General features: G+C 45.6%; 1 protein-coding gene across 2 annotated transcripts in view; it reads right to left on the reverse strand.

The window, feature by feature from the left end:
• Positions 1-18,687, reverse strand: part of MORC3 (MORC family CW-type zinc finger 3) — a 49,607-nt gene extending 30,920 nt beyond the window's left edge. The window contains exons 1-5 of one of the 2 annotated variants that reach the window (XM_039541866.1): positions 18,539-18,687; positions 5,062-5,134; positions 3,177-3,309; positions 1,899-2,113; positions 1,445-1,589 (exon numbers count right to left, since the gene is read on the reverse strand). In XM_039541866.1, coding sequence (XP_039397800.1) covers positions 1,445-1,589; positions 1,899-2,113; positions 3,177-3,309; positions 5,062-5,134; positions 18,539-18,577 — 605 coding nt within the window. In that variant the 5' untranslated portion in view covers positions 18,578-18,687. Of the gene's footprint in view, positions 1-1,444; positions 1,590-1,898; positions 2,114-3,176; positions 3,310-5,061; positions 5,135-5,273; positions 5,773-18,538 lie in introns of those variants that run through there. The other variant, XM_039541877.1, reaches the window with a different exon arrangement.
• Positions 18,688-26,586: the final 7,899 nt, after the last annotated feature.

Genomic DNA, 26,586 nt, shown 5'->3' on the forward strand with positions numbered 1-26,586 from the left:
AAATTAGGCAAAGGTTTCTAATCAGAGAACTGAAGTTCTGGAACAGCCTCCTAAGGCCAGTGATGGGGAGGGCTCTGAGTTACTACAGAGAATTCTTTCCCAGGTGAGTGGGGCAGGTTCTGCGGCCTGCAGTGTACAGGAGGTCAGACTAGATGACCATGATAGTCCTTTCTGACCTTAAAGTCTCTGGGAGCAACAAAAATGATTAAAAGTCTAGAAAAACATGACCTATTAGGGAAGACTGAAAAAAAATTGGGTTTGTTTAGTCTGGAGAAGAGAAGATGGGCAGGGGGTGGGGGGAATATGATAATTTTCTAGTCCAAAGAGATTGTTACAAGGAGGAGGGAGAAAAATTGTTCTCCTTAACCTTTGAGGATAGGAGAAGGAGCAATGAGCTTAAATTGCAGCAAGAGCGGTTTAGGTTGGACATTAGGAAAAACTTCTTGTCAGAGCAGTTAAGCATTGGAACAAATCTCCTAGGAAGATCGGAAAATCTCTCTCATTGGAGGTTTTTAAGGATAGGTTAGACAAATACCTGTCAGGACGGGTCAGTTATTACTTAGTTCTGCCTTGAGTGCAGGAGACTGGACTAGATGACCTATTGAGGTCCCTTCCAGCCCTACGTTTCTATAGGGCCCACTCCTGCAGAGGCACATGGATGGAGAAGTTGACCTAACAAATTTGTTCTCTAATTTCTACTGACTTTGAGAATGTGACTAATTAAGCCTTTTATTTTGCTATGGTAAATTGTGTGGGAAAATTCTGGATTAGATACTGTAAGAGTCAACAAACTAGAATTAAACTTGAAAAGTTCCAGGCATTTTAAGTAGACTACTGCTAGGCCACAAGAAAGTTTAGTTAAGGAGCTGCCTGGTGTCTCACAAACAACCATTAAAATATTAAAACAAATGGGATTTAGCAAGATATCACATTTTAGGGCTAGTTTACAACTGCAAGAGCTTTGCAAGTACAGCAATAACAACAAATCTCTCTAGCAGAGATCCAACTTATTCTAGCAAAAGTAATTATTTTGCTGGCACAGTTAAACTACCTCCTCAAAGGACATACGCTATGCTGACAAAGGTCCTCTGCTTGTATTAACTGTCAAACACAGGGTTTTTTGCTGGCATAACTAACAGACATAGCTATGCCAACAGAACATTGTAGTATAGACCTGGCTTTAGACCCTTTGCCTCTGGCTATTTTACTTGCTCAGTCGTGATAGTTCAGTGGCAATGGATGAATGACCTTGTAACTCTCAAATGTATCCGTCCGATTCCGCATGTTCCCACTAAGTTACAACCAACATCATGCTTATTAGCTTTATAGCTTTAGAGAGTAATTCCACCAAGACTTCTAAAGTCTAGCTGCTTACCACCAAATTCATGCATAGCAAACACTTGTTTTAAGTTCACAAGTTACCAGATACTGGACTTCATCTTACCTTCTAAGGTTCCAAATGATGATTCTTGTTCCCTTTTTCCCCATGATAGCATCAAGCTCTGCCAGTAATTTCTCCTCAGTAGAGAACAAAGAATGTGCCTGGATGGCCTTAAGGCTGGCTTTGTATTCTGGATTAATTATTTGCCGTAAGAACTAAGTTAAAGACTTAAACATTTCACACATTAAAATAAATTTCTAGGTGAGCTTCTTTGGCACAGCCACAGTACTCAGGGCTCTCCCCCCTAACAGGCCTCAGACATGTGTTATGCTGCTAGCTTACTGCTTTTATTCAACCCCATAGCCCTCCTCTCTCCTTATATATATGGAGGACATCAGCACAACTGCAATTTCCATCTCTTGAGAGGGCAAGAAGCACACCTGAGAGGCTCTTCATATCCTACTTTTACACATGCAAGTTCTCTACTTTTTAAGTTTGAAAATAGTCAAAAGGATATGTTGCCTGTTAAATGATACTATAGGAACAATGACATGTTCTGCCTTTGTAGCTTCTAGGAAGGTCTGAGATAACAGGCCAACACTCATGGTCTCTCCATTTTTGGTAAAAACAATCGCATCTTTTCCCAGGCGCATAGATCCTGATTTAAATCCATTTCCATACAGTCCCACTGGAACGCGGCCATTTATTGTAACTTTGTCACTGAAGCCAAAGCTGAAACACATTGTAAGAACATTTTGTAAAAAAGTGTAAACTCACAAAAGATTGATGTCAAAATAGGTTTAAACAGATTATGTTAATCCCTACTTTTGATATCAGTTGACTACAGCATAGCTAAAAGCAGAATTTGCTCAACAACTAGACAAAGGCTGAGGATCAGACTGAGGTTATAATGCTAAACTGCTCCCTAGTGTGATCTATTGCCATCTTTAAATATGTCTAAGGGGTATCATCTGTATGGAATTATACAAAAAGTGCTCCCAAAGCAGTCCAATAGTCAATTATATTTTAAAAGACTGAACTGGACCTTGGTGAACAGTTTTTCCACTTCCCTCAATTGCTTTCGCAATTATTTGTAAACAAAAGTCAACTTTGCATTAGTAAATGAGACAAAGGAGACATTTCATTAAAAGTGATGATCTGTAGTTGTGAGTTAAGGGCTTAATGCTAAATTCACTGCACAAGAAACAATACCTTAGAAAAAAACATGTAAAAAGAAAATATATAACTGTTCATTATAGTTATTCCTCACCCCCTTAATTTTTCTACAATACCTTCAATTTTGAACAATGTGCAAAATCTGAATTCTATTACATTTCACCTACAACCCAATAACTCAAAGAAGCAACTGAACAGTCATATTGGCAGTTAATAGTACTGAGTTAACTACCTTTCAACTTTGGCTACCTGGGTTTATATTCACACAAACCTGAGTTTAGCAGGTATGGCCTCCTCTTCTTCCCCTATCCTATTCCATTTACGGACATTTCAAAACCACATTTCTGTATAGCCGCTGACTCAAAATAGGCTCAGGAACAGACAAATGGAGATGGGTGATTCAGGAACAAAATATACTGCTGATCTTGATGAACACTTGACCAGCATCTGCCTATTGTTTGGATCTAGCTATTAATCTTAGTCTCGCTTTCACAAGCATTAAATTCATTTGCAGATTTGATATAAAAAAATATGCAGGAATGAGCAGAACATTAAACTCAAACTGAAAATTGGAATGATTGTGGGAGACCATAAAAATATCCACAAAACAGTTACCCACCTGAGCATTTTGTGCAATTTCTCTGAAGTCATGCCATTTCCATTATCAGTAAATGTCAAACATATGTTGCCCTTTATTACTGTTTTGTCTATCCAGATCTGTTTAGCATTCACATCTGGATCGTAAGCATTGTCTGAAAATCAGAGAAGTGTGAAATTAACAAGAGCACAAATTAAAATGCTATAGCATCCATACATTCAAAATACATCATTCTGGTGAAAGGCTTATATACCAAAACCTTCTATGAAAATATTTTCCAGGTAAGTGGATTCAGCATATCCCATCTCTACCTCATAAAATATTAAATTCCATACACTTCCTTCCCTGACCCTCCTTTTAAAATCAGTTAAAGCCATTTTTTAAAGTTAAAATATTGTACAAGGTCTACAAAATGAGTGGCTTATAGTTGCTGTTTTAGGATCAAACTTGAAAGTCAGTCCCCACTTAGTACACACCAATTTTTATAATCACTCATATGGACAGCCACCATATTATCTGGGCTGTTTGCTGATGATTTTCCACCACTAATCACTCAGAAAGATGTAGGGTTAAACTATGAGTGCTGGTTGCCAAGTAGCTTTCAGACAAAAGGCTTTTCCAAAGACTAAAGTGGATCTGCCATTTAGGAACCACTTAAACTATTGCTGGCAGTGCTGATGAGCAGCCACTGGAATGGACCTACCACCTTGATTAAATGTAAACCCTACAGAATTTTAGTAATTTACATTAAGGCCCATTCTGAATTTGTGAGTGAAAAAACGTGTAAAAGCAAAAGGTGCATAACAAAGATGTCCTTTATCAATATATTTTGTCAATTTTAATTATGTACATTTCTTCACAGTGTATATATACAGTGGTACCTTGTAAAATTAAACTGTAGTAATACAATACCCTCATTACAGCATCTGCCACAAACTCTAATTTGGGGTGAGGGGTTACAATTTTTTCCTTGCGACTAGCACATACAGTTTTGCAAAGCACTGAACAGCGAGATTTTGCTACTTTGTTTAAAAATTAGCATAGACCCTGAAACAAAAACCATACACTGAAGACGTACTTGATGATGAATGTCAATGCTAGAATTAGAATTAATTTTAGTTTTATTTTCATCTCTTTGATGAAGTCATCAGATTATATGTAAAATATGTAAAAGTTGATTAATAGCCCCCCCAAATTGACTCAATTTTAAAATAAAAGATTAACACCCCTTCACCCCCTAGCAGGAATATCAGCTCACATTAGACTTGAATGAACTATGGTTTTAAACATGTGCAATATGCCCAATGCATGTGGTCAAAAAGAATGAGATCATAAGAAGAGTTGTGTTAAACTTTCAGTGACCCTTCAAAATACCAGTGTTGTATTATTTAAGGTTTGTGCTGAAATAATAGAAATAAAACCTGGTTCATTGGGTACCAGGTACAGTAAGTAATTGTCTATATAAGTTTGTTAAATATATTATAAAAAACTGCTTCACCTGGCCTTAGCTAAGGTCCAATACTTGGCAATGACATCACTTGTTCATTAAAGAGTATTAAAGAAAGTAAACATTGCTAATACCTGCCTGAACAAGTTGTAGCCAACCAATATGGGTATAAGCATCCCTGTAAGCCCTTTTGTAAATATTTTTAATCAAATGCTCATAAGTTTCTTTTTTAAATTATAATACACTGTATTAACACATGTAAGGAAGTTTCAAATATGATTAAATTGAAACTTTTGATTGCTCTCTATGTACCATAGAATCAAAATTTAAAACCTTATTTCCCCTCTACTTTCTATTAAAATAATTATTTTAGCTGAATTTAACTTTTAATGTCAAAGTCACTGCACAATTTAAACAAAAACAAAGGGGTTGAGTATTGAATAAACAAAGCATTGATACCTATAAGTTCTGCAACTGCACTGAACGGCCAAGTGTGACTGGTAGAATTTGTGTGCAAGAACTTTGGACAAAGCTGAAACAAACAAACAAAAAAAGGTTAGTGTTAGCTCAGTTTGTTTCCTTCCACAATATAAAGTGAAAGACAATATCTATTAAATACTGTGACATTTACTGTAGCTATTTTATACAACAAATGTGTCAAGTTACCATACTTAAATATTGGAAATATTCTTCAGTTTTATCATCAATATTCTTCAAGAAAGTGACATGATCAGCAAGATTTAGCTCTTGTTGTTATGCTGTGTTCTGGACTAGAGTCCTCAAGGTCATCCTATGAAGTTGGTTTCTCTTTTTTGGAGAATCTTACATTACTCCTGAGGGAGGTGCAGAGCTACGTACGGTGGCTGAGTGGGGGCACAGAGACGAGTGGGGACAGGAGAGGGGTACAGAGACACACAGGGACAGGGGAGTGGCTAGGTGAGGTCACAGACACATGAGGACGGGGAGAGGGGCACAGGGACGGGAGTGGCTGGGTGAGGGCACAGAGACATTGTGATGGGGCGGCGTACAGGGATAGGGGAGAGACATGGTGATGGGAGAAGGGTACAGGGACACAGACGGGAGTGGCTGAGTGAGGGCAGAGTCACATGGGGGAGGGGGAGCAGAGCTACATAGGGCCAGGGGAGTGGCTGGGTGAGGGCACAGAGACACATGGGATGGGGGCAGATGTGCCTGACTGAAAGTAGGGATCAGCCAGGGTCTGCATGGGGGAAGCTCCCTGACAATCCCTCCCGGCCTCTCCTCCACCCCCTACCCCCCCAAAAAAAACCCTGTTCCATACTTTTCCCACCCATACCCAACAGCCCTCCAAGTTCACTCCCAGGCTCCTTCCCAGCAATTTATTTCCCTCTCCTTCAGCTCCTCCATTACCCCTAACTCCCCCAAGCCTTTGCACTGCTTCTGAGGGGTGCAGGAAATACGGTTCTGTATTGTAGTTTAAATGAATTATTACTCCGAGTTCTGTATTAATATGCCTAGTAAGGAATCTATTTGTCAAAAAACATTTCCTGAATCTTCTTTGTCTTTTGCTACAGGCATACTTGCTGACAGATATTTTGAAATAAATGACCAAAAATAATTGAAACTGGTGTGATTATATTCTGCATATTTTATTTGTCAAAATAACACAATTTTGCAGAATTTTAAAATATTGTGTGCAGAATTTAATTTTTTGGCGCAGAATTCCACCACGAGTATTACATGTAACAAACTACAATTACATGCCCACTGACAGTAGAGGTCATCAGAGGAACCAAACCTCAGCTCTCCAGCACAAGCCTCAACCACTTGAGCTAAAAGAATAATCTTGAGCTTTAGGTATGTAACAAGAACTTATTCTTAATGGGGAGAACCACCAAGAGGAGCAATACACTGGCTTAGGCTACAAATGCTTTGCCAGTGAAGCTATAACAGGGGAGCCCCATAGTGCAGACATAGCATATACTGACAGATGGAGTTTTTCCCACCAGAATTGTAACATCACCTTTCCGAACAACATTAGCTATGCCGACAGAAGCACTCTTCTGCCAGCACAGTTGCATCTAAACTGGAGTTTTTGGTGGCCTGGCTGTGTTGACAGGGGGTACCGTTTTTTCACACGCCTGAAAGACGCCTCTCCCAACTAAACTTTGCAGTATAGACCTGCTCTTAGTGTGTACAATCATGTCCCTGTAGTAACTGGGTCTGTTTGGTGAAGGCTTATTTATCCCTAACCAAATAGCTCCTTTAGGTCAAGCAGTGGTGACTCATGGTTTGGATAGTCAAGCTCCTAGATTCTATCCCTACCAATGACCAGAACAGCTATACCAGAAAACTCTTTCTAGTGTACACAAGGCCCAAGTAACCATGAGCTAGTCACTCTGTCCATTATCCCCATAGATACTATGCTGTTGACCTTTTGCCAAGCAGAGCAGAAATCAGGACCTTGTAGATCAGTTTTCTGTTTGGAGCGGAGTCAGGTATTTTCTTCAGGTAACTTGTTTATACAAAACGCACACCAATCCTATTTCCTTGAATAGGGGTGGTAAATGGCACATAAGCAACTCTCTCTTGCAGAAACTCCAAGTAAAGCATTTCTGCCTGTTTCCAGGACACTCTCATCGATGTAACTGCTTAATTTCTGAGACTTTCTCTCCCTAAACACCCCTGCACTTCTATGAGGGCAGGTCTACACTACACAAACTTGCAGTGGCACAGCTGCCACCAATGCAACTATTCCACAGTAGCACTTCTGGCACAGACATTCTAAGCCAATGGGACCAAGCTCTCCCATTGACTTAACTCCACTTCCATGAGAGGCAGTACCTATGTTGGTGAGAGAGCTCTCCTGCTGACATAGCGCTGTCTACACCAGTGCTTAGGTTGGTATACCTACGTCACAGAGTGGTGTGGATTATTCACACCCCCTGAGTGACAGTTATACCGAAGTAATTCTGTAGTGTAGCCCAGGGCTGAGAAAGTCCTAGTCCCACACTGCTCAGGGAGACCATAAGGCCCGAAAGCTGGGCCATCAATACTTTTATACAGCAGCTCTGCAACACAAAGGCAGCTTAGAAAGGTCTAATCACCTGCACAAAGGACTGTGATTTAGCTCACACAATATCCTTAATGACTTTCAGGGAGTGAAGTATCAGAGGGGTAGCCCTGTTTGTCACTTTTTACAGATCCAGACTAAGGCCATGGCTACACTTGCAAATTTGCAGCGCTGCAGCAGGGTGTGAAAACATACCCTCTCCAGCGCTGCAAATTGCGGCGCTGCAAAGCGCCAGTGTGGTCAAAGCCCCAGCACTGGGAGCACGGCTCCCAGCGCTGTACGTTATTCCCCACAGGGAGGTGGAGTATGGACAGTGCTGGGAGAGCTCTCTCCCAGCGCTGGCGCTTTGACTACACTTAGCGTTTCAAAAGCGCTGCCGCGGCAGCGCTTTGAAGTGCAAGCGTAGCCAAAGCCTAAGGGCTTGGCTACACTTACAAGTTGCAGCGCTGGGAGTTACAGCGCTGGTCATGCAGCTGTGTAGGGCCAGTGCTGGAGTGTGGCCACACTGACAGCTAACAGCGCTGCAGTGTGGCCACACTTGCAGCACTTTCCAGCGCTGTATTGAGAGGTGCATTGTGGGCAGCTATCCCACAGAGCACCTCGTCCCATTTTGGCGCTGAGTATTGTGGGAAGGGGAAGGAAGTGTGCGGGTCATTCCGCTTCCTGTGTGCCATCGCCCCGTGGTGCATCGCTTCACATCCCAGCATTCACTCTTTCCGGCAACGTTTGGCGCCATTGTGAGTGTCTTTCTGTTTTACTCTCTGTGTGAATAGCGATTTCTGTGGCAAATGGAGCCCGAGCTGCTGAGGACTGTGCTGATGAGTGTCGCCAGCACAACACGTTTGGCAGTCGAGCTATTCCTTCAGCTCCAAAGTGACAGTGAGGAGTCTGACGATATCGATATCGATATCGATTCTCCTGCCGCGTGTGACACTAAAGTGCTTGTGGCATTCACGGAAATGCTCAACACCGTTGAACGCCGCTTTTGGGCTCGGGAAACAAGCACTGAGTGGTGGGATCACATCATCATGGAAGTCTGGGATGACGAGCAGTGGCTGCAGAACTTTCGTATGAGAAAAGCCACTTTCATGGGACTGTGTGCTGAGCTCGCCCCCACTCTGCGGTGCAAGGACACAAGATTGAGAGCTGCCCTGACGGTGGAAAAGCGGGTGGCTATTGCAATCTGGAAGCTGGCAACTCCAGACAGCTACCGGTCGGTCAGGAACCAGTTTGGAGTGGGAAAGTCGACCGTTGGAATCGTTTTGATGCAAGTTTGCAAGGCAATTAATCGCATCCTGCTAAGAAAGACCGTGACTCTGGGGAGCGTGCAGGACATTGTGGATGGCTTTGCACAAATGGGTTTCCCTAACTGTGGAGGGGCGATAGATGGGACGCATATTCCTATTCTGCCCCCCCCCCCCACCTGGCATCAGAGTACGTTAATCGTAAGGGGTATTTCTCTATGGTTCTCCAGGCGCTTGTGGATCACCGCGGGCGTTTCATTGACATTTACACAGGCTGGCCTGGAAAGGTGCATGATGCACGCATCTTTCGGAACAGTGGCCTGTTCAGGAAGATGCAGGCAGGGACTTTTTTCCCAGACAGGAAGATCACAGTAGGGGACGTCGAAATGCCCATTGTGATCCTTGGAGACCCCGCTTACCCGTTACTGCCTTGGCTCATGAAACCCTATACAGGGAAGCTTGACAGGAGCAAGGACCGGTTCAACTACAGGCTGAGCCGGTGCCGGATGACTGTGGAGTGTGCTTTAGGCCGTTTAAAAGCTCGCTGGAGATGTCTGTATGGGAAGCTAGACTTGGGGGAAAGCAGCATCCCCGCGGTTATATGCGCTTGCTGTACCCTCCATAATATTTGTGAAGGGAAGGGTGAAACATTCAGTCAGGCATGGACCACCGAGGTTCAAGTCCTGGAGGCTGAATTTGCACAGCCAGAGAGCAGGGCTAATAGAGAGGCCCAGCACAGGGCTTCAAGGATTAGGGATGCCTTGAGGGAAGAATTTGAGGCTGAAAGCCAACAGTAATGTTTGCTGCCTTGCATGGGAGTGAATTGCACTGTCTACACTGTTATTCTATTATCCCTAAAATGATTTGCAGTGCCTCTTTCTTTACTGGGCTAAGGTATCTTTCACTATCTGCTATAATAAAGACTGTTTTCAAAGCCAAGAATTGTTTTATTGAAAAGAAAAAAACTTCCTTGACAGACAGACACACAACATTTCATGAACACAAGAGGGCAGGGGTGTGGGTTGGTGAACTGTACAGTCACAAGTTTGCATATGTCCTGTCTGGAGTGCTGTTTAATGAATCCTGCACTTCAGGATGCATATACTGCATGGTGATGGGGGTTGAGTGCAGAGGGTAAGGGTGGTGGTAGGTATCAGGGCTGGTTGGTGAACGTACAGGTGTTGGAGGCAGCTGGTGGTGGTAAGAACCTGGATGCTGGGGAAAGGTGGTTTGAGCTGACATTGGGGCACAAGGCAAAAAGCTTTGGGACGGGGGGGGCCTGTGGGGCAGCACGGGACTGCTCTGCCTGCATGGCTACGATAGCCTGGAGAGAGTCCGCTTGGCGCGACAGGATCTCTAGCAGCTGGTTTGTGCTTTTCCTCTTTGCCACAGCGTTTCTACGCCAATGTCTCTGGCGGATCATGCTTTCCTTCCTTCTCTCTCCACTCCTTCAATTCTTTACTCTCTCTAGCAGACTGATGAAGAACAGTTTTCAACATGTCCTCCTTGCTCTTTCGGGGATTTTTCCTCAAATTGTGCAGCCTCTGTGTCGTGGTGCATCTGCTCAGCCCAGCAGTCAAGGTCACTGTAGAAAGCCAGAAATGTATACATTTAACAGGGCATCATTGTATTCACTATCTCCAGACATTCTTAGTCCTCAGTTTAGCATTCTTTTACCACACACATAACACAACAGAAGCCACGAAATGGTGAGTGAAGGGTGCTTATAGAGGGAGAAGTGGGGCTTGATTGATAGAGGGGAGCTGGTTGCTTCGGGTAATCTGGAGTGATAGAGGGGTTGAGTGAAGATGCAACTGCAGGGGTGATCTTCACTATCTCCCTATCTCTTCACTAAAGAGTCTCCCAACATTTTTCACAGGAGTTAATCCTGGAAGATGTCTCCCTGCTGCGAGTCACTAGGGAACAGCGGGAGGCTCTTTTACAGCAATGTGGATTCCGCCCTGGGCCCTATGCGGCTTGCCTGTGTTCAGAAATGGTCCCCCACCCCTCGCGGCACAGTGGCGCAGACGTGTCAGCGTGACTGGGACAAGGAACACAGTGGCTCTCCCTATAAACCTGCGAAGGCACATTGCCCACGCTCTGGCTGAAACTTTTGAGGAGATTACCGAGGCCGATTACCGCGACGTGATAGACCACATCAATGGGCTATTCCACATCTAGGCTGGCATGCATGCAGCCATAACCCCCCTTCCTCTCCAGAAACATTTCCACCCAGAAAATAAAAGCCGCTTACCGGTAACCCGCTCCTCTGCTTGTCCTTCTGCAACTGCTGGCTGCTGCGATTGGGTACTTTCCTCCTGGCTTGAGAAGAGCTCCTGGCTGCATGCCTCCTGGAAATCTGGGGTGTCTTCCCCCATCCCAGTAGCTTCACTCGCGTTTTCCTCCCCCCCCCCCGCCGCCTCTGCCTCCGCCTCCTCCTGTCCCCCAGCCTGCTCAGAAGTGTCCATCGTTGTCCTGGGATTGGCAGTGGGGTCACCCCCAAGTATCGCGTCCATCTCCCTGTAAAAACGGCAGGTCGTGGGGGCAGCTCCGGATCGGTGATTCCCCTCGCGGGCTTTGTAATAGGCACTCCGCAGCTCCTTAACTTTCACCCTGCATTGTAGTGCGTCCAGATCATGGCCCCTATCCAGCATGGACCTTGATACCTGCTCAAAGATATCGTAATTCCTACGGCTGGAGCGCAGCTGGGACTGCACAGCTTCCTCCCCCCAAACACTAATGAGGTCCTGCAATTCGCCAGTGCTCCATGCTGGGGCTCGTTTGCCGCGTGGAGGCATGGTCACCTGTAAAGATTAACTGATTGCACTCCACACACACCTGGCTGCAGCAAACAGGAAGGAGATTTTTAAAATTCCCGGGGCATTTAAAGGGCGGGTCACCTGAGGCAAGAGCAGTAGAGTGCAAACTGATGAGCAGAGTGGCTGAACAGGAATTCTGGGATAGCTCCTTATTCCCTGGAGGACAATTAAAGCACTGGTGAGTGTCCACACCTGCTGAGCAGCGCTGGATCACCAGCGCTGCACTCCTTATACCCCAACCGGGATGGGTTTTCAGCCAGCGCTGCAACCAGGGAGTTGCAGCGCTGGTTGTGCCCTGCAAGTGTGGATAGGGTGTAATTGCAGCGCTGGAAAGCCTCCACCAGCGCTGCAACTTGTAAGTGTAGCCAAGCCCTGAGAGTCCCATGGCACCTTATAGACTAACAGACGTATTGGAGTGGGTATTCACCCACATATTGGAGCATAAGCTTTCGTGGGTGAATACTCACTCTAATACGTCTGTTAGCCTAAAAGGTGCCACAGGACTCTCTGTCGCTTTTTTCAGGGAGTGGTTATTGCATGAAATCTTTAACTTCCTATGGAGAGCTTAATCCTGGGTGCTTTTATATTTTTGTATATGTACACACACCTCTAACGGGCAAGCCTCTAGTGTTGTTATAATACTAAAAGGTAGTCCAATGAAAGATATTACCTCACCCAACTTTGTTTCTAACAATATTGCTCATCCCACATGAATGTTGTAAAGCTTGTTTGAAAAGCAATTTTTACATACATGCAAGAGTTAAACAGAACCCAACACACATAACAGGAACATATCCTCATGAGGCATATGCTCGAACCCTTTTCTATTGATTAAATTAAAACTCACACACTGTCCAGCAGAACTCAAAGATTTAACATGTCTTTGGCCTTGTCTTCACTGCAAAGTTAACTTGAGCCATCACACATAAAACCCCTTAATTAGAATGCAGTGGTGCTTTTAACTCAAAATGGCAGTCCCAAGAGAAGGTATAGGCTACCACAGAAGTGAGCATAGCTCATCAACTGTACAACTATTGCAGTGTGGATGCAGGCTAGCTTCACTGTGGTGCCACCATTAGTCCAACACCTTCCAACAATTTTCCCCATGTTCCCTGAAAGGACAGACAAGTTCTCTCACAATGCACTAAGAAATAATTCATAGAGCAGCTTAAATTTCTACATTGCTAAGAATCACAGAATTTGCCCCCAGAAGTTGTAGCACTAATCAATGAGTGAGTATAGTAACTCCTCACTTAATGTCATCTCAGTTAATGTTGTTTCGTCACTGATCTATTAGAGAACATACTCATTAAAAGTTGTGCAGTGTTTGCATATAACGTTGTTTGGCTGCCGCCTGTTAGCAGGTGGGGGCTTGGAACAAGGGTGGGCCGGCAGCCCCCCCATCAGGTCCCCTCCAACTCATTCCACGGATCAGCAACTCCCCGCTCCTTCCCCGTGTCTCCTGCCTACAGGGCTGCGTCCTCGCTCCTCCCACCCCGAACCTCCTGAACACCACAAAACTGACTGCTGTGGGCGGGAGGCACAGGGAAGGAGAGGGGAGGCTGCGCTAACTAAAACCTCTCCAGCGCATCATCAAGGATCTACAACCTATCCTGAAGGACGATTTGTCACTCTCACAGACATTGGGAGACAGGCCAGTCCTCGCTTACAGACAGCCCCCCAACCGGAAGCAAATACTTACCAGCAACTACACACCACACAACAAAAACACTAATCAAGGAACCTATCCTTGCAACAAAGCCCGTTGCCAACTCTGTCCACACATCTATTCAAGGGACACCATCATAGGACCTAATCCAGGCCTGCACAACTCGTAAAGCAGCGAAGGCCATATTAGCCAAAGAAAACAGCTGAGGGCTGAACCCCCCTGGCCCCGCCGCCCCCACTCCAACACCGCCAAGCCCCCCCGAAACAACACACACCTCAGTGCCGCTCCCCACCCCCCCCAGCACCGTCCACCCCATGGAAACAAACCCTCCTTCCCCAGCGGTGGCCCACCGAAACAGCGGTACTGAACCTTGGTAATATGTTATAGCGGACCCCTAAGGTAGTATAATTAAGGTAAAAGAAAAATGTCTTTTTGCTAGAAGTAGAATAAGATCTTCCACCAACTTTGTAATCAATTGCCCTATTGAATGAATGAGGTGTGAATGAGGAAGGCATGGAAGACAGGCACCGCCAGACAGCTGCAACCTTTGGAGACAGGTTGGGAGCCAGACCAGATCAGTAGAACAGGTCAGCCACTGACTCCTTGCTCGCCTCCTCGGCCCCCCACCCCCGCAGCTCACCTACTCAGCCCTGCCACTGCCCACCCGCCCCCTCAGCCCCCTCTCCCCCGCCGCCAGCTCACCTGCCCTCCCCCGCTTGCCTCCTCAGCTCCCCTCCCTCACCCACCACTTGCCTACTCACCCCCCACGGGCCGCACAATGAGCCCACCTACTCAACCCCCCCTCTTCCGGGTCACACAGTGAGCTCATGCGGGCCACATGCGGTCCCCGGGCCGCATTTTGTGCAGGCCTGACCTAATCACATCAGCCACACCATCAGGGGTTCATTCACCTACACATCTACCAATGTGATATATGCCATCATGTACCAGCAATGCCCCTCTGCCATGTACATTGGCCAAACCAGACAGTCTCTACGCAAAAGAATAAATGGACACAAATCAGACTTCAAGAATTATAACATTCAAAAACCAGCTGGAGAACACTTCAACCTCCCTGGACACTCAATTACAGACCTAAAAGTCACAATTCATCAACAAAAAAACTTCAGAAAGAGACTCCAAGGAGAAACTGCTGAACTGGAATTAATTTGCAAAATGGACACCATCAAATTAGGCCTGAAGAAAGAATGGGAGTGGATGAGTCATTACACAAACTAAAACCTATTTCCCCATGCTAATTTTCCCCCCTAGTGTTACTCACATCTTCTTGTCAATTGTTTGAAATGGGCCACCCTGATTACCACTACAAAAGTGATTTTTCCTCCTGCTGATAATAGCCCACTTTAATTGATTTGTCTCAGAGTTGGTAAGGCAACTCCCATCTTTTCATGGCGGGTGGGTGGGTGGGTGGATGGATGTGTTCCTACTGTATTTTCCACTCCATGCACCTGATGAAGTGGGTTTTAGCCCACAAAAGCTTATGCCCCAAATAAATTTGTTAGGCTCTAAGGTGCCATGACTACTCCTCATTCTTTTTACTCTTACAACAGTTACATTTTCCCCTCTTTTCCAACTTTATAAGCTTAATTCTGCTCATCTTTATTTTCCACTTGTTTATGACAGATGGAATCTGGAATTTTAAATTGTATTATCACACACCTTACAAACTTTTTCTAGCTTTGTACATAACAGTCCAGATGAAAATAAACCATGGAGCCATCTGCACTAACGGTACGTACCTAGCACAAAGTGCATATTTAGCAAACTTCAACAGAACATACATCTTGCTTTTGACAGATTCTGCATATACAAAGAACAGAGATTACAACAATTTAAATACTAGTGAATTTCCACAATAAAACTGAGCATGAATAGGCAAGATTCTTGGAGATTTTAACTAGTTCAATGCACTGACAATGTGAACATTTGAGACTATAAATGTTTATCTTCTTTCACCTATTCAGTTCCATACTTCTAAATAAATAGGTTTCTGAATCTTCATCTTCCTAATTATAATTTTACTTCATAGATACAGTAGTAACGTTAACAAAACTTCCATTCTAAAAAAATTCAGAGCCACTATAGATTTTAAGTTCCTTCTGCAAACAACTAACAGGGCTGAGTTTTGAAAATAAGATTTGTTTGTTTTGATTATCTTATTCACTGTATTTGAATGGCATTCAATTGTGCATGAAGTTTTAGAATCATTTTTCTTTTGGAAGGACCCAAATATTAGAAAACAAGAATACTAGGGTTGCCAACTATCTAATCACAAAAACCCAAACACCCTTGCCCTTCCCCGAGGAACTGCCCTCCCTCCATCACTTGCTCTCCCCCACCCTCACCGGGCTGGAGCAGAGGGATGGAGACCAGGGGGGATGCATGCTCTGGGCTGCGGCTGAGGGGTTCGGAATGTGGGAGGGGCTCCAGGCTGAGCCTGGGGTAGGGGTGCAGAACAGGGTGTGAGGTGCAAGCTCTGGGAGAGAGTTTGGGTACTGGAGGGGGCTCGGGCAGGAAGTTTGGGTGCAGGAGGGGGCTCCAGGTGGAGAGGGTGAGGGCTCCAGTCGGGAGGCACTTATCTCGGGCAGCTCTGGGGCAAAGGCAGGCTCCCTGCCTGCCCTGGCGCCACACCACTCCTGGAAGCAGCCAGCACATCCCTATGGCACTTGGGTGAGGGGCAGCAGGCTCCATGCTCTGTCCACACCCACAAGCGCCGCCCCTGCATCTCCCATTGGCCACAGTTGCCAGACAATGGGAGCTGCAGAGTCAGCGCCTGGGCAGCACACGAAGCCCCCCCATACCCAGGGGTCATAGGAACACGCTGGCCGCTTCCAAGAGCATTATGGGGCCAGGGCAGATAGGGAGTCTGCCTTAGCCCCATTGCAGCTCCCAACTTTTACTGGCCTAAAATCTCCCGGTTTGGTTTCGTAGCCTCTGGGATATAGAACCTGATACCAGGAGACTCCCAGCAAAACCGGGAGAGTTGGCAACCCTAAATATTACTAGTCATTTTTAAACATCCAGAACTGAGAAGTGATTTGGTCAACTGGTTTTAGCCCTTGGTTATAGCCACAGCCATAGACAATGCTAGTTGCCACTATCATGGTTAGCTGTGCCTTTGACCCCTTACTGATCTCTCTAAGTCCGCTTCTCAGATCTCATGCCTTCTCCTCTGGACAATTCTGCCATATCCCACTCATAGAATGGGTCCTAGGCTACAGTAGCCTGCATATCAACTGTGTTTACCCAACAGATCTAGCTAGTTTGGTGCCTACTGTCCTTCCTTTGGGAATCTGTTCCCAATGGATTACAGTGGCCCAAAATGAGGTTTCTTAAAACAAAGTATTCTTTAGGCTCAACAGTGGAAACACAAAGAATAGCATAAGAGAAAAAAGTTTTTTTAAAAAACAGAGGAGGAGATAAAACCGGCCTGGATCCTCGGGAGGGAACTTACAGCCCCACTTCCTCGAGGGCGGCTGGCACATCAGAAAGCATTTAATGAAGGCAGACAAGGACAGGTCTAACCACTGGCTCTGAGCTGCACTCAAGGGCTCTCGTTTAAAGCCACGTGAGGACAAACCCACTGAGCAGAGATGTACGACTGTGGCTTGCAGGAGCCCGCTGCAGCCTGGCATGGCCCCCACGCCCTGCTGTGTGTCGGGACTCGCCTTCATATACACACACACTCCTTAAGAGACTGTGTGCTCCCAGCTCACCTAGACAGCCCCATACAAGCTCTACATGCCTATCTTATCTAAACCCAAGTTCTGTTGGTGAGAGAGACAATCTTTAAAGCTACACAGAGCTCTTTTTCAGATCTGGAAAAGGTACTGAGCCCTAGCCTACACTAGGGACATATGCGGTTATAACTATGTCACTCAGCAATACAGTACACACCAAACTTCCTGTGTATACAGCCCTATGTCAACAGGAGGGCTTCTGCCTCCCGGTACCTGTACCTGAAGTGCAGACAAGCCCTCAGAGTGTCACAACTGAATACAAGATAGTTCAGCATAAATTGTTAGCACATATTCTAAGGGACCATTCAAGGTGAAGTAGCCCATTCACATCCATATGTCATATGACAAAAAGTAGGGTTAGTAGTTACCGATTACTGTAATAAGCCATGAAGCCAGTGCCTTTATTACAACTATGATTTTTAGTGTCTAACAAAATTATGAATTTAAGCTCTCACTCATCTTTTGGAAGTGTTGTGCAGGTTTCCTTTGAGATATAGAAAGATCGCTTCATGAAAAGTGTTCACAACTGATATGGCATTTTTGTCTCTTTTCTTTGTCCAAAAGAAGTTGGTCTAAATAGAAGATATATTACCTTGCCCACCTCGTGTCTCTAATACCAGAGAACCCACACAGCTAAAACAATTCTGCATAGTATCTATGCCTTTCCATCACATGAGAAGGGCACAGGAAAGCCTAGCTGTTTACTAACCCTGCAGGTGTCTGTGGTGCCAACAGGTTTCCCCCTTAAGAGGTCCCCGACAATTGCCTACCCCACTGAATGATCATGTCCTTTTAAATCTAGCCAGTGTTTTTGTTCTCCTCCGCCTCCCAATCTCGGGCTTCCTGCCCAAACCTGTCCTGTGACCTCCATAGGCAGGGCCAGAGCATCAAACCGAAAGGCGTTTGCAGTGTCTCCCAAGTCCCCCTCCCCGAAACACTTGAGGGACGCCTCAGCTCAACTCATTACCCCGCCTTCCTGTTTCCAAACAGCCCCGATGACACCGCCCACAATAGCCATGCGATGACCATCCCCGCGGCCAGACGGGCACAGAGCGCCGAGCCCCTCCCGGGCCCCCCCGGCAGACCGTGGAAACGCCCCTCCAGGGCCCTTCCCCGCCCACCCGGACTCCCCAGGGCGGCGCGGACCGAGCCCCCGGCCCGTCTCTTGGGAGCCGCCAGGAGGCTCCGCGGTGTTTTGGTTTTCGGAAGCGCAAGTTTCCCTGCCCGGGGCCAGGCCTCCGCCCGCCCCCCACGCCGGGCTCGGCCCCACACGGCTCGGACTGGGGGTGCGGGCGGCTGGAGCAGCAGCAGGAGCAGCCCCCAGGGAACGGGCGCGAGGGGGGAGGCGGGAGAAACCAACTCAGTCCCCCCGGGGGCGCCCGGCCGCTCACCGCGCTGAGGCGAATCCCGCTCTGAGTCTGCGCCGCCATCTTAGCTCCGGTGCAAAACTAACGCAGCAGCAGCAGCGGAGCCGCCCCACTCCCCTCCCAACCCGCGCCCCTCTCCGCCTCGAGCACTTCCGGGGCGGGGCCGGCCACTTCCGGCCCGAGTTGGGGGCGGGGCGCTGAGGAAGAGCCGCGAGGCGTCAGCCCCGCCCCCGCCTGCGGGGGTGGGGCGGGGGCGAGGGCGAGGCGCCGGCGGTTCGTGCCCCCAGCTCGTGCGCAGCTGCGGGGCGGGCAGGGGGGAGAGGAGCCGAGCTCAGCCTGTCGGCCCCGCCCGCCCCGCCCCGCGGGAGAGCGGCTCGCGGACACCCCGCGGCCGTAACCTGACCCCGCCCCTTGCGCCCCGCGTACGCACCCGCACACCCCCCCCGCCTGCAGCCCCTTGGGTCTGTCCCCCGGTGCAGTCTCCGCTCCGCCATACACACAGCCTGGGTCCAGCCATCTTCCCGCCCATACATCCCTGCATGCCCCGTCTACACACACACACCCGTCCTCTGTCCACACTCTGCCCTGTACACATCCACCCTATATCCCCTGCATGCCCACACTGTGTGCACACCGACCCCTGCATGCCCACACCCTGTGCACACCCATCTCCACATCTGCACACACAACCTGCATGCACCTACCCCCATATCCCGTGCACGTGCACACCCAACCCCACGTACCCTGTAGACACACCCTGTACACTCTCACCTGCATGCACACCCTCGTACACATCCCCCCACATCCCTTGCATACACACACCTTCGTACATATCCCCTGCACACACCCTCGTACACATCCACCCCCACATCCCTTGCACACACACATACCCTGTGCGCACACCCATGACATCTGCACACACACATCCTGTGCACACCCAGCGCCACCTCCCTTGCATGCACACACCCTGTACACATCCATCCACACATTCCCTGCACACATGCACGCTGTGCACAGACTCAGACACATTGTTTGAATGTTGCCACATTCAAGGTTTTCCTGTGGAATTGGGCAATTTAATGCATGCCAGTAATATTTTTTGAGCAGTCACGGGTTGCAGTATTTTGAGCAAGTTTGCTTATAGTCTGCTACCTTTGGGGCTAATTAAATTTAATTAGATGATATATAGTATATAAAATGTATTTGTGGCACCTTAGAGACTATCAGATTTATTTGGGCATATTTGGGGGCTGAAGGTGACGGCTAATGCCGTCCTGTTACTTTCTTTGTTGGGCCTGTCCTGGAGTAGGTGCTATGGGTACCTGCATGGTCCCACAGTATGCCAACATTTTTATAGCTGACTTAGAACAATGCTTCCTCAGCTCTCGTCCCCTAACGCCCCTACTCTACTTGTGCTACATTGATGACATCATCATCTGGACCCATGGAAAAGAAGCCCTTGAGGAATTCCACCATGATTTCAACAATTTCCATCCCACCATCAACCTCAGCCTGGACCAGTCCACACAAGAGATCCACTTCCTGGATACTACAGTGCTAATAAACGATGGTCACATAAACATCACCCTATACCAGAAACCTACTGACAGCTATACTTACCTACATGCCTCTAGCTTTCATCCAGACCACATCACATGATCCATTGTCTACAAATGCATTTGCTCCAATCCCTCAGACAGAGACAAACACCTACAAGATCTCTATCAAGCATTCTTAAAACTACAATACTCAGCTGCTGAAGTGAAAAAACAGATTGACAGAGCCAGAAGAATACCCAGAAGTCACCTATTCCAGGACAGGCCCAACAAAGAAAGTAACAGAATGCCACTAGCCGTCACCTTCAGTCCCGAACTAAAACCTCTCCGGTGCATCCTCAAGGATCTACAACAGGGATTCTCAAACTGGGGGTTGGGGCCCCTCAAGGGGTCGCAAGGTTATTACATGGGGGGGTCGCGAGCCGTCAACCTCTACCCCAAACCCCGCTTTGCCTCCAGCATTTATAATAGTGTCAAATATATTAAAAAGTGTTTTTAATTTATAAGGGGGGGGGTCGCACTCAGAGGCTTGCTATGTGAAAGGGGTCATCAGTAAAAAAGTTTGAGAGCCACTGATCTACAAACTATCCTGAAGGACAATCCCTCACTCTCACAGATCTTGAGAGACAGGCCAGTCCTCGCTTACAGACATTCCCCCAACCTGAAGCAAATACCAGCAACTATACACCACACAACAAAATCACTAACCCAGGAACCTATCCTTGCAACAAAGCCAGTTGACAACTTTGTCCACATATCTATTCAAAGGACACCATGATAGGACCTAATCCCATCAGCCACAACATCAGAGGCTTGTTCACCTACACATCTACCAATGTGATATATGCCATCATGTTCCAGCAATGCAGCTCTCTCATGTACATTGGCCAAACCGGACAGCCTCTATGCAAAAAAATAAATGGACATAAATCAAACGTCAAGAATTATAACATTCAAAAACCAGTTGGAGAACACTTCAACCTCCCTGGTCACTCAATTGCAGACCTAAAAGTCGCAATTCTCCAACAAAAAAGTTGCAAAAACAGACTCCAAGGAGAAACTGCAGAACTGGAAGTAATTTGCAAATTGGACACCATTAAATTAGGCTTGAATAAAGGCTGGGAGTGGATGGGTCATTACACAAAGTAAAAACAATTTCCCCATGCTAATTTTTCCCCTACTAAAAGCAACAAAGAATCCTGTGTCACCTTATAGACTAACAGACGTTTTGCAGCATGAGCTTTCGTGGGTGAATACCCACTTCTTCGGATGCAAGCCCGAAGAAGTGGGTATTCACCCACGAAAGCTCATGCTGCAAAACGTCTGTTAGTCTATAAGGTGCCACAGGATTCTTTGTTGCTTTTACAGATCCAGACTAACACGGCTACCCCTCTGATACTTTTCCCCTACTGTTACTCACACCTTCTTGTCAACTGTTTGAAATGGGCCATTCTGATTATCACTACCAAAGTTTTTTTTCTCCTGCTGATAATAGCCCACCTTAATTGATTAGTCTCATTAGAGTTGGTATGGCAACACCATTTTTTCATGTTCTCTGTGTATATATATCTTCCTACTGTATTTTCCACTGCATGAAGCTGATGAAGTGGGTTTTAGCCCACAAAAGCTTATGCCCACATAAATTTGTTAGTCTCTAAGGTGCCACAAGTACTCCTTGTTCTTTTTGCTGATACAGATTAACATGGCTACCACTCTGAAACCTAAATATATATATACTGTATCAGGGGCTCTCCTTACAGGATCTCGCTGCCCGCTGGCTTTTCCTGGCTGAGGTGAGATTTTCAGCCACAGGTTGAGCCGTGAGCTGCGGCCATGGTGAGTGCAGGCAGCACTTACTGGCTCTGTTGCTCCCTGGTGGGACATGAGCTGGATGTGCAGGGCCTTTGTCATGGCCTCTTCCTGCCGGGGGGGTTCATGTCTACGTCCCAGGACCAAACTGCCTGGCTCTGGGTCCCTGACAGGTGAGTGCTGAGGAGAGCAGGGGGGAATGAGTTCTGCAGGCACATGTGGGGGTGACCAGGCACCTCACTGTTCTGATCCCCTCTCTGCTTTTGGTGGCCTTTGCTACAAGCAGAGGACATTTGGGCTCCTCTAAGGGCTCATTTTAGCTCAATATCTCAGAGTGCTTTAAAGACGCCACATTTGCCATCACTCATATAAATGTGAATCCCATTTTACAAATGGGATTATTGAAGCTGTGAGAAATTAATGTGATTCTGTAAGCTTAGACTTTTAAAATAAAATCATGTTTTTGGCAGAGACTATTGTTCTGAATTTTTAAATTTTTTTCCACAGGTCTTTTAAAAGAGTATTTCTGCTTTGTTTAATGTCCATGATGGTCTCTTCAGCAAGATAGAAACTGATTATACAGGTACTGTATACACTGATACTACGTATACACAAAGTACAGTCTAATGCACAAAACAAACTGAAAAAGAAAAAGAGAAACTTTTTTTGGTAACTTCTTTCAGTTAAAAATATCTTAGGTGTTATAAACAACTGTACAATGCTGTCTGTAAGTAGACTTGCCAGGGTTACACTGTGAATCATTGAATTGAAACTAAAAGAGCAAGTCAGGAATTGAAACAGAGAGAGTTGTTATAATTGGTAGATGTACTGCTTTGTAGTGTATACTTAGAGCAGCAGCATCTTATCTTATCTCCTGCTGTGTGTACTGTTTAAAATTATGAACCATAGCCCTGATTTACTGGGTATGCACTTTCCTTTCCTAATGGAGAATGGAAAGAAAAGCAATTGACAAGTTTGTCTGAATATTTTGCCTGGTGGCTGTCATATAAAACTGTGATTTGGGTGAGGGAAACTATAGAGAGCCTGTTAAACACATTTGTCACCGAAGGGAGAGAATCTTACAATTTCCTAACACATTTATCACAAAGGAAGGAGTTGTCCTTGTGATGTTATTGACAGGAATTGTGACCATATAGATCATTGTTGCACCTGGTCTTGTACAGAGGAGGCCAAGTGGGGTGTCTATGGAAAGGTTGTAGTTTGCTGGTTATAATTATACTGTCTCTAAGTGTGTATTATTTTTGCATTTGAAGTTATGAATATTGGCTATGTACTTGTTTGATTTTAAGTAGCCTCAGGGAAGCATTTGGTCAGCTTCTTGAGAAAAGACTATTCTCAGTTAGTGCCCAGTCAAGAAACACTTAAGCTGACAATGGACTTTGAGAGACGCCAATCCACATCTGAGCTTAACGTCGGCCTGTAAAGAACTGAGTCATGCATGGACATGTGACTTGCCCATGTGACTGCAAAACTCCATCTTGTAGCTATGATTCTGCATAGGAAAACACAAGGGGTTTCCACCCACAAGAGAGACTATATAAGGCCCTCCATTTTGTCTTTAGCTGGCACAAAAGATAGCCTCTCCACCCCAAAGAGATGCCTGAAAGAAACTGGAATAAAGGACAGTAACTACCTGGGTGTGAGTGATTGCTGGACCCAGACTAGGAGGAAGTCTAGTCTGTAAAAGAGGCTTATTGGAACATTTCTGAGGGTGAGATTTATCTGCATTTAGTTTCTTAGTGTGTTAGGCTTAGACTTGCGTTTTTTATTTTATTTTGCTTGGTAACTTACTTTGTTCTGTCTGTTATTACTTGGAACCACTTTTTTGACTGAGTATGGGGTTGCTACTGTGGGGGTATGTAAGGGTTAAATAAACACCTGGGTAACCACTATCATGGTAATAGGGAGTAAGGCACAGGTAAGCACTATTTCTTTGCTTGATAGATAAAGTTGCCATCCTTTTCCCTTCCCTATTGCTTGTAAAGGATAGATAAGCATTGCAGCTGCATAAGGAATATGGTTGTCTGAAGGATACTCTTTGTGTGGAAAAAGTGTTATCTCCCCACTTCTTTCCTCTCACAGCTACATAAATGAGCTCAGGGTCACGGCTTCTTCCTCCCCTGTGAACTACTGATTAAGGGAATGTGTGGCTACAATTACTGCAAAGAAATGTATCTTCAAGGCAAAAATGTCTGTATAATATGCTTAATGCTGTAAACAAGGGCAGGTATAATTATATTCAGTATATAGCTATTAATATTCATTATATGGTCATTCATATTATTAAATAAGGGTTTTGGGGGTGTTGTAGTAAATGTGAGTATTTACATGTTAACTTAAATAAAAGAGTGTGATGTGATTAATTTGGGGGTTACTCAACAATTGGGTCGAGGAGAATAAGTACCACAATAAAGAAGTCTGTTTACTCAATCCACCTCTGGGTCCTCCTGCTCCTTCTTTCCATCTCTAACAGCTACAACCCTTCATTCTGCTTCTTTTTGGTAAAGGAGAGGTTTAGCTGAATATTAATTGTGTTGTGACCTCTGTATACATGCAGTATTTGTGAGGTTGGAGGAAGGGGAGGGGAAAGGATCATGATTTTTATAAGAGAGCCTTTGCAGCGTGGGGTTAAATAACATTTGTCACTGATTGCTGTGCTTCTGAGACATTCAGAGCCAGGAGGGAAGGTTGTAGACACAGCTGCATACAGTACCTGGGAAGTACAACATTAAAGTTGTTTCATGTTCAATACATAACAACTTCATTCACCATTGTAGTCGAAAGAGAGAGCCTGAGACCATGAGGCCAGGTATAAGGAGCCTGCTGAGATAAAGCAGAGTTAACAAGTCTCAGGCCAAGTCAGGCCCTGCTGTGTTACAAAGCAGATGCTGCCTGCTTGCAGGTTCACTGTCCAATATATGAAATTGGGAAGTGGCACTGCAAAAACACAAGCACTCCTAGGCATTAAGTATTCATGTAAATACATTCCATAAGCGTAGTACCAGAACACCCCGATACAAGGTTATGATTTAAACACACTTCCTGAAGATGATACAAAGACACGTTGACACCCTCTTAAAGATAAGGCAGGATGACACTGTGATGAATAGAGATATTTTGATTGAACCAACTTATACAAGGTAAAGGGTGGTAACTAACCATGTCAGAGGGGCAATATGTAACTTGTTTATATCAGTGTATAAAAGAACTGTCACAGAGAGAACGTCTTTGTCCAGCCAAGGTGGGAATGGAAAGTCCCGCCATTCACTGAGCTGAGTCCATTGTAACAGGAATACGTCTTAGTATCCTTGTAGCATCTGCCAAGTGCTATTACCATGCTTTGTTGACAATAAACCTGGCCAAGTGCCTTCACTACAGAAACTGAGTCTGAGTCTTTTGGGCAGTTTGACTGGAGCCTGCTGTACCAGCTATCTGGCTAGAGCCAGTGCAGCATGCAAAGAGAACACACATGCAGCTAATGACTAACTACAGCCTTTTTTTGTTTGAGACATCTGCCAACCCCAGCTGGGTTACAAGTACACCTCTACCCCAATATAACGCGACCCGATATAACATGAATTCAGATATAACACGATAAAGCAGCGCTCTGGGGGGACGGGGCTGCGCGCTCCCGCGGATCAAAGCAAGTTCCATATAATGCGGTAAAAATTTAAGGCTCCCGAGGACAGCATTATATTGGGGTAGAGGTGTACCAATATTGGGGTTCTTGATTTTGAATTTGATTGTTGTCTCATAGCTTTTTTGCTAATGTGGATGAACTCCTGCTGGGGCTTGTAGGGTTTTTTTTTAATCATACCTATACTAGGTATCTAACGAAAGCTGTTATTGGGTGTACAGATCAATTTGTTAATTAAAAAAAACCCCTTTGTTTCAATAAATGGATTTGGGCTAGTTTTCAACCAGTGACTTTGTCTATTAACGCAGTAGAAATCTGACAACCCTTTTATTATGTAACATGTTAGAGTGGGTGGGTCCTTACTTTGCATGTTTGCTTCAGTGTTACTAAGTGGTGAAAGGTTGGGGAGGTGATTGGGTCTTTGGAAAGCATCAAAAATGTATTACGTAAATTATGGACAGCCTGCCCACACCCTGTACATGCCCACACACATCTTCTGTATACACTGTATCCAAAAACCCTTCAACGCCAACTGGCAAAGGGGTTACAGCAATGTCCTGATTCTGATACGTACATTCTGGCTCATCAACGAGTATTATGTGAGATCTCAGATGAAAGCCAGGGTCACACTGATTATTAATATCATTGTGAAATGTATGTATAAAGAAGTTATGCATATACCTCAAAATATTTTCTTCAAGGTATGAATCACCAGCATTGATGGAAGAACTGGTTTTCTGTCAGACAAGAGATGTTTATTCTGTCCATTCACATGTGCACTGAGTATTGTCTCATTTACAGTGGGCTTCTTATAACCAGTTTGAACTGGATGCAAATGAAAGATTGTGAGGACTTCAGAGTTAAAAGATGTAGCAGGAAAAGCAGGAGAAGGAAGGTTTCAGAGTGGTAGCTGTGTTAGTCTGTATCAGCAAAAACAACAAGGAGTCCTTGTGGCACCTTAGAGACTAACAAATTTATGTGGGCATAAGCTTTCATGGGCTAAAACCCACTTCATCAGATGCATGGAGTGGAAAATACAGTAGGGAGGT

This window comes from Mauremys reevesii, linkage group 1 (assembly GCF_016161935.1).
Source record: "Mauremys reevesii isolate NIE-2019 linkage group 1, ASM1616193v1, whole genome shotgun sequence".
Taxonomy (NCBI): Eukaryota; Metazoa; Chordata; order Testudines; family Geoemydidae; genus Mauremys; species Mauremys reevesii.